At 45.9% G+C, this 9031-nt stretch overlaps 1 protein-coding gene across 1 annotated transcript; it reads right to left on the minus strand.

Moving 5' to 3' along the window:
• Positions 1-6232: 6232 nt before the first annotated feature.
• LOC135624373 (WAT1-related protein At5g64700-like) lies at positions 6233-8138 on the minus strand. Its single transcript, XM_065127888.1, has 7 exons — positions 7805-8138; positions 7672-7734; positions 7454-7570; positions 7114-7369; positions 6879-7037; positions 6627-6778; positions 6233-6545 (listed from the first exon to the last, which is right to left on the minus strand). Exons 1-7 carry the CDS (start codon positions 8134-8136, stop codon positions 6410-6412), a joined length of 1215 nt encoding a protein of 404 aa, XP_064983960.1. The 5' UTR covers positions 8137-8138; the 3' UTR covers positions 6233-6409.
• Between the last annotated feature and the right edge of the window lie 893 nt (positions 8139-9031).

The raw sequence follows: 9031 nt of genomic DNA on the forward strand, positions 1-9031 counted from the left end.
ACCAGAGCTTCGGCGGCTATGTATTAGTTGGCGCGTTGGAGCATCTCGGGGATGGTTGATGGCGACTTCTCGATCAATGACCAAAAGAACCTTAAAGGCTTTAAACCCATCAAAAACGCATGTATGATTAAAGAAGGGTGAGTGTCCAGGAATCCCCAGATTTCAGCGGTGAAACGTGCCATAAACTGAGAGAACGACTCATCTTCGCGCTAGGATAATGCGAGCAAGGTGGCCATGGAAGGCCTAGGTTGCACGCCGGCGAGTAAGTTCTGCTCAAACTCCCTTGCGAGTTGGTCGAAGGACGAGATCGAGGACGGGCACAGCCGGGTGAACCACACTCGTGTCGGTCCCCTAAAAGTGGTCGGGAATGCCCGACACATCAGGGCATCGGAGGTGCCATAGAGGGCCATCTGAGCCCAAAACACGACGACATGTTCTGTGGGGTCAGAGCCGCCGTCGTACTTCTCCAATGCCGGTAGCCTGAAGTTGAGGGGTACAAGCTTGTCCCGTATTTCCTGAGTGAAGGGGGATCCGCCCGAGCTGCCGTCACCCATCTCACCCCTAGACTTCTGGAACTCACGCTAGAACTCATCCAGGCGTTGGTTGACCTTAGACGGCTGGATCCTAAACGAGTCGTCCGCCGAATCAGACGATATGATATCAGGCTCGGAGTGGGGCAGTGTGACCCGACAGGGTGTGGGTATGCTCTGCTCGGGCAAGCCTCATAGGTTCATCGTCTACTCTCGGGCTTCTCCCATCCCGGCTTGCTCGCTGCTCGACCTTTGCCATGTTGAGTCGGTCGAGGGAGCTGCTAGCTGCATGATCTAGAGAATGAGTGGGACGATTATCTGCATCATCCCCGCCATTGCCTGTACTTGCTTGGCTAGGCCGAGGAACGCCTCGGGTGAAACAATCAAGGGTCCCATGGTAAGTCCGAGGGGTGACAATCTCGGGTTGTTAAACAGGTGCCAGTAGCGGTTTGGCGTCGAGGCCGGGATTCCCCCATCTCCGAGGATAGGGAGGGGTTGATCTCCAAGTTTAACAGAGGGGTGACCGGGTGATGGTTTTCCCTCGGGGAGAGATCCTACGTGATTCTCCTGCGACATGGCCCTCCTTCTAGCACCAAAAATGTTGGTGAACTGATGTGCCGTGGCTGGTGAGTCAGCACGACCTGGTCCATGGGGTGATGTCGAGAGTCTTCGGTCGGCTGAGCTGTCCACCGGGGTTGGTCACGCCCTCCAGACTGCGGGCTAGCACTGCACTATTGATTGAGGTCTCCTCGTCGGGTCGATGGTTGGCACTCCGATAAGAAGTGCGGCTCTATCGATCGGGATGATCTCGTCTCGGGCGCCATTGCTTTCCAGCACAAAAGTTCTCCGTCGGGTAGTTACCGATTGTGGCCACTCCAATGAGCAAGTTAGTAGTGGATTGAGTGTTGTTTTTTCCTCTCCTTCTGGGCTGGATGCAGTCCAGAGGCTTTTATGAAACTGTACGAGGGTCAGTCGTACACGGGTTTGGCATGGCGGCTGATCCTCGAGGGGTGAGATGGTATCTTTGTGCGATCGCCGTCCCAAGCTTTTTGGGATGGGACGTGCCGAGTAATGCCTTGGTACGGATTCTTGTTCGACGTGTGGGGGTGTTCCTCTTACTGACTTGGCTGCAGCGTAGTGCGACATTGGTTATGACGTGGCTTGGACCCAAAATATATCTTATTAGAATATATATGAAGAAAAGAATTATGATTTGTAACCTTTGCAATCAAACAAAAGATTCAACTACTCCATGGATAACTTTCATGACTCAATCATTCTCTCCGTTGTATTCCTTAAACACATTTCAAACAGTTCAGATTATCTTTGAAGCACTGAACGCACGTTCTACATGCATTTTGGTAGAAAGAAGATGCAAGTATGTATCAAGCAATAAAATTGATTCGAAATAACTCTTAAAGTAGCAGCGAAAGGTCTTCTTTTTTGCCCGATGATGAGCACATCAAACTTTGGGAGGGACGACCACAAAGCAAACTTACTCGAATTGAACGGTGAGAAAGAGTTACATTACTTTTAAGTTGCGTGATCTCTTAACCCCACAAGTATCGAAATTATCTACAAAAGCTTCTGATTCTAATTGGAACACACCCTTTTGCTAGCTTTATGACTACTAAGAAAGCAATCAACTTTAATAGATGGGTCCTTATTACACTTTCTCTTTGGAGTGTTAGTTATCATCGAGATGTAAACTGGAATAGAAGTCTATCGGTAGCCAATAAACATGTACAGCTTATTTGATGAAGTAGGTAGATGGGGTTGGATAACATGATACCTAATCTGAAAGTAAAGATGATTAAGATGGGAATGATTTGATTGTTAAACGAGTCATTTGTTCCACTCTTGCGTGCAGTGATAGAAGATCACCAAAGACTTCCTCACAGTATCTGTGAACCTCTGGTGGAGCTTGGCCGCTGCATCAACTCATGAACCCTAATCCTGAGAACCACCGAACTTGGGACTGTGGTGAACACTGACATTTCACTTGGAACACAACCTGGACAGAGAAGGACAAAGAAGGCTTTTACAGCTAAGTTGTGTTCTAAAGCCATAAGAACTTGTGACCAGTTTATTATTATTATTATTTTTTTTTTTCTTTCAAATCAGCAAAACCATATGAAAGGATTACAAACATACTCTCTGCATCAAAAACCTCCAAGAAAATTTAGATATACAGAATAACAATTCTAATGAATCATGATAATAATTCTGATTTCACATCCATGCCCTGATATCTCTCGGCCAAAACAACTTACAATCCCATTAGGACTACCATAGCCTCACAGTATATCACCTCTCCTTCTTCAACATCTATACTCTAACAAAAATTGGATCAGCACTCTCACTACATAAAATTTATTATTATTTTATTATAGATGGGTTTGGGCTTCAACCAACAGCTGAAAAAAAGCCTATTGGGGCTACAGAGTTAGGCCCCAAGTCAATTAGCAGCCCAAGTTTGGCTACCAAAACATTTGCTACTTTAATGGATATTCTCCAATTAGTTAACACACATACACACTCTCTCTCTCTCTCTCTATATATATATATATATATAAGGATTGATATTGAGAGGAGAGGAGAGTCAAAAGAAGAAGATGAAGAAAAAGAAGACAAAGAAGAAGAAGACAAGGAAGAAGAAGGCAAAGAGGAAGACAGAGACATTCCCGACCTCAAGGTTGGAAGGAAGGAGCTGGGGGTGCAGGACGAAGGACTGAGCAAAGTGACAGCAACTGTCTTGGAGGAAACTTATAAAGGGCAAGTTGATCCACCGCAAAGCGAAGATTGGGCTACCCGAGGAGAGAGATGGCCGCAGCATTCAAGGCCCATCATGACTCCTCGGATTCCCCCGGATTCACCGGCCTCGGAGCTCACCAGAGGCACTTCATCACGAAAGATTTCCCACCAGAAGTAGCTCATGACAAGAGACTTCCCGCCAGAAGGCACCCGTGATAGGAAGTTTCCCGCCAAGCCCTGCGCCGCTCCATCCGACGTGACACGTGGCGCGGTGGCACCCGTGAAAACCCCAACACGCCACCCAGTGACACATGCCAGTCTTTCCCTTTTCCTAAGTCGCTCCAGATCAGTCCCCGACTTGCGACTCACCAATCTTTCTCTTTTCCCGAGTCGCTCAAGATCGGTCCTCTGACTTGCGACTCGCCAGTCTTTTCCTGGGTCGCTCTAGATCGATCATTCGACTTGCGACTTGCTAGTCTTTTCCCGATCGCTCCAGATCGGTTCTCGACTTGTGACTCATCAGTTTTATTCGGGTTGCTCTAGATCGGTCCTCCAACTTGCGACCCACCAGTCTTTATACTGAGTCGCTCTAGATTGATCTTCCGACTTGCGACTCGCCAAATCTTTTCTCGAGTCACTCCAGTACGGTCCTCCAACTTGCGACTCGCCAGTCTTTTCCCGAGTCGCTCCTTATCGTTTCTCGACTTATGACTTGTCAGTTTTACCCGGGTCACTCCAAATCGGTCCTCCGACTTGCGATCCGCCAGTCTTTATACTGAGTCACTCCAGATCGGTCTTCCAACTTGTGACTCGCCAAATCTTTTCCCGAGTCACTCCAGATCGGTCCTCCGACTTGCGACTCACTAATCTTTATACCGAGTCACTCCAGATCGGTCTTCCGGCTTGCAACTCACCAAATCTTTTCCTGAGTCGCTCCAAATCGGTCCTCCGACTTGCGACTCACCAAATATTTTCCCGAGTCGCTCCATATCGATCCTCCGACTTGCGACTCGCCATTCTTTATACCGAGTCACTCTAGATCGGTCTTCCGACTTGCAACTCGCCAAATCTTTTCCTGAGTCGCTCCAGATCGGTTCTCTGACTTGCGACTCGCTAGTCTTTTCCTGGGTCGCTCCAGATCGGTTCTCGACTTGTGACTCATTAGTTTTATCCGGGTCGCTCCAGATCGGTCCTTCGACTTGCAACTTACCAATCTCCTACCGAGTCATTCCAGATCGATCTCCGACTTACGACTCGCCAATCTCTTCACGAGTCGCGCTAGCTCTATCTCCAACTTGTGACTCGTCAGTTTTATTCGGGTCGCTCTAGATCGGTCCTCCGACTTGCAACTCACCAGTCTTTATTCCAAGTCACGCCAGCTTGATCTCTGACTCCCAACTCGCTGGCCATAAATCTAAGCTCGAGATCAGTCACTCGGCTAAAAGGTCTAGTATTCGCCCAAATCCCATAGCTCGATCCCTTGGCCAATGACTCATCAGTCTCATCTCACCTAGGCCCAGCCGCCTGACCAACGGAGCCAACCCTTCCCAAGGCACGAGGCGCTGCCCCACAAACTACCTCATGACGAGCCAATCCAACTTTCCCTCATAAGTAAGTGATGCAACCGCAACACTCCGACCTAGGCGCGCCCCTCGCCCTCTCGCAGCGGGGGAGAGTGGGGAGGAGGGGAAGAGGGGGAGAGAAGTGATAAGGTATATTTTAGGTCCAAACTACGTCACAACCAATGCCACGCCACGCTGCAGCCAAGTCAGCAAGAGGAACACCCCCACGCGCCGAGCCGGAATATGTACCAAGGCATTGCTCGGCACGTCCCGTCCCAAAAAGTTCGAGATGGCGCTGCATGGCTCCATTCCATATGTCCCGGGACGGCGACCGCACAAAGGTACCATCTCACCCCTCAAGGATCGGTCGTCATGCCAAACTCGCGTACAATCGACCCTCATACAATTGTATAAAAGCCTCTGGCCAGCATCCAATCTAGGGGAAGAAAAAACAAACAACAATCGATCCACCATTGACTTGCTCGTCGAAGGGGCCACAGTTGGTAACCACCCGACGGAGGCCTTCTATGTAGAAAAGTGGCGATGCCCGAGACGAGATCGTCCCGATCGATAGAGTTGTCCTTCCTTCCGACGCACCAACCAGCGTCCCGACGAAGACACGTCAAACAATATTTCGGCGCCAACTTATCGTCTGGAGGGCGTGACCAACCCCGACGGATAGCTCAACCGACTGAAGACTCCCGACGTCGGCTCGTGGACCAGGTCGAGCTGACTCATCAGCCACGGCGCATCAGTTCACCAACAGGTGGCAGTGCCGAACTTGGCTTTCCATTTTGATGGCGCGGATATGCTTATGGATCCGAGTGACGGCTGGAAGTGCTTGGCAATCTTGAGGCCTCCGTTCAACTTCTCCATCTCGGGCAACTTTCAGCAGCAGAACATGCACGTCGTCTATGATCTCGCTGGGGGGAAGCTGTCATTTGAACCTGCGAACTGTAGTGATCGGTCTCTGAAATCCAACAGCTTTTATTAGCTTGCTAATAAAACCTCCAGCTATTAGCTTGCTCTAATTGTATGATATGATTGGAAGAATTCATCCTCCACCTTTTCTACCAATCATTCGATTCATCTCTCTCTGAAATCCAACAGATAACAATTCTGTTCTGGAAACCAGTTTTCTTATTGCACTTGGTATGCTCATCATCACAATGTTTCTTTCTTTGTACTAACTATGTATTCATTCAATAGACACATTGACTTGAATCCGATAAAATGAGTACTAAACAGAAAGAAAGTATATATATGATGAGCATTATAGCTGCAAAATCCCACTGATATATATATATATATATATATATATATATATATATATATATATATATATATATATATATATATATATATATATATATATAGTGATCAAAAGAGTCACTGTTACAAGATTTATGATCAGATCCTCACGTATATCACTCTAAAAATAACATTAAAGTGGTTGTGCATCCCTCTCTTGCATGCAGGTCTTTTCATCTCCAATTGAAACCTCACAGGGCATGGTCTCCTGGATCTTTCCCCGTAGAAAACTATAGCACTCTAAAAATAACATCAAAGTGGTTGCACATCCTTCTCTTGCATGCAGGTGTTTCCATCTTCAATTGAAACCTCGCAGGGCATGGTCTCCTTGCTCTTTCCCCATAGAAAACTATACAGGCCTCCCACCATTAGAAGTCCACCTAAAATACTGAAATCCAGGAGTTGACATGACATTAGATTAGCTAAATTAGACACTCAATTTGGGAGAGCGAAGAATTCGATCATCCACCTTCCTAGAGTAATCATCTCCCCTAAGAAAATAGTCGAGCATATCATGGTGAAAACAAGAGACAGTGGTGTGAATATTGCCACAAAAACAGGGCCCTTCTTCTCAACGCACCAGCTCTGCAAGTAGAAAGAAACTCCCGTAACGATGAACCCCTGTCAAGCACGACAACAGAGTAGAAGACGGTGGTGAGAACTGCAAATAGGCTTCTTCATCATCATGTGAAGAAATGACTGTGGCGAGAATTGCTATTACAGAGTAGAGAATGGCAAGTAGGCCCATGTCCCAGTGCAGCTTCCACTTGGAGCTCTCTCGCTCGAACGCCATGGCCACAAAAAGCGACTGAACCGTGCTGAGGAGGCACTGAAGCGTGGTTAACAGAAGCTTGGAGGGGTATTCCTTCAGCAAAATCCCCTGTCAAGAAAGAGGTGGTTGGCACTGCGCACTCCCAATCTTCTACAGCGAGCAGTTCTCGGGTATCGGTCAGTACCTGGTAGACCAGCCACAAGGACCAGGTGAGGTTGGCACCGATGACGAAGAAGGTTCCTTCGATCCAGGTGGCCATCGGTGTGTTGGCCGGCGCATGGTCTCGTCGGCCCGCGCTGTGGGCGAAGTGGCCATGGAGGTTCAAAGGGTGGATGCGAGGGCCTCTATAGAAGGCAATCGCTGCAACACCAGCCAAACAAAGTGTTACTCCCACTGCTTTACCTATTCCTGAGAGGCTCTTTACTTTGATGCTCTCCATCCTGTAGCATATATATATGTCTATATATTAAGCTTCATCATTGAAATAGAAACATATAATTCAGGAGAATACACGAGCCACAAACCGGAGGAGTAAGGCCAGAAAGAAGGTAAACACTGGCACTGAGTTCGTAGCTGCCGATGTCACTGATGCTGTAGTATATTTCAAGCCAACGTTGTACATGTTTAAGCTGCAAGTAATCCTAAAATGATCGCAAACCGAGTTAGACCAACAAAAAGGCAACACAAACTCCTCTCCGAGAGATCAGAAATCAGCGGAAACCAACGTCAGTAACATACACACCCGATCAGCGCGTGCAAGAACATCTTCACAGCCGTCACGAGCTTCAATGGCGGAGACCTTTTCCTGAAATCAACATCCAGTTCACAAACAACAGAAGACTATGCTGTGTGTATTTGGGAACCGATGCGTATACCTCTCGAAGATAACAGCGAGTGGTACCAATATCACACAAGCAGCTGCTTGTCGATAGAAGATGAAGACGAACGTGCTCACACCCTCGTCGAAGGCGGCCTTTGACATCACGTAGAAGCCAGTGTACGTCAGCTGTACGAGGACTGCAGCAAGATAGGGTTTCTGCGCATCCATGGAGGCGAAGATGTGGAAGAGAGGGGAGGAAGAGATGATGGGGATGAGATGAGCCTTCTCCCTCCTTAAATAGAGTGATGGAAGAATGACACGCCTAACTGCATCATACGGAGATGCCATCGTAGGATTTGGACAACCCTTTTGGGGAGCTAATGACATGCTTGCAGAAAACATAGCTTAAAGCCTTCACAAATCATATATATTAGTTCCGTTTGGGATGAAGAAATCATATTAGGGAGAAGGAAACGTGGTGACTATCTTAATCATATTAGGAATGAGAAATCATGATTCTCTCTCAAGTCATATATATTAGTCCTTCATGAGTTTTTGTACTTATTCCTAATTTGTATTATCACCAAAATCTCATAATTTTCTATTTTGTAATATTTGTTTACTTATATATTTCATATATAATGTCAATGAACACTATTGCTTCATCATTTGTTTTATGATATTAGAGGACATGTCATTGTTGCCCAAAGCTTCCTTTCTTCCTGCTTTAGAATATGATGCTTCTATCAATCAATCCTCATCGATTGTCATTATCTATTCTTTAAATTTTATAATAAAATATTATTCATTAATGTCATGTCATGGTCTAACTTTTCTGATAAACACTTATCTTTCATAAATAATTAAAGAGGATAAAATTGAGGTTGTTAATCCTAAATATATTTTTTGGATTTTCAAAGATCATCATTATCTCTCTTTCCTATCAAACTATTTTTTATATGACATCCACAAAATATTTTTATGAAATTTAGTCAAAGCTTAAAACATGTATGTCAACTCATCTCATAGTCCTCTCATGATACTCTGATAACCATTAAGATATAGTACATACAATTGCTATGATTGATGCATCTCTTAGTGATAAAAATATTATTTTCTATTATTAATTTGTACTCATGATAACTTTGTGATTATGAAGTTAATCTTAAGCGCAAGACTCATTACAGTCTAATATTGCTTCATTCACTATCAATTTTGTTAATAAACATGGTTTTGATAACAAACGAAATAATCTAAAAGGATAATATGTCACTCTTTTTCT

The sequence above is a fragment of the Musa acuminata genome, chromosome BXJ2-10, assembly GCF_036884655.1.
Source record: "Musa acuminata AAA Group cultivar baxijiao chromosome BXJ2-10, Cavendish_Baxijiao_AAA, whole genome shotgun sequence".
NCBI lineage: Eukaryota > Viridiplantae > Streptophyta > Magnoliopsida > Zingiberales > Musaceae > Musa > Musa acuminata.

What these genes read in the sequence shown, in the direction of transcription:
- LOC135624373 (XM_065127888.1), bottom strand. Translation starts at nt 8,136, where the DNA reads ATGTCATTAGCTCCCCAAAAGGGTTGTCCAAATCCTACGATGGCATCT. An exon ending in CTCGCTGTTATCTTCGAGAG is followed by an intron (nt 7,735 to 7,804) that starts GTATACGCATCG and finishes TGTTGATTTCAG; the next exon opens with GAAAAGGTCTCCGCCATTGA. An exon ending in CCTTGTGGCTGGTCTACCAG is followed by an intron (nt 7,038 to 7,113) that starts GTACTGACCGAT and finishes CTTTCTTGACAG; the next exon opens with GGGATTTTGCTGAAGGAATA.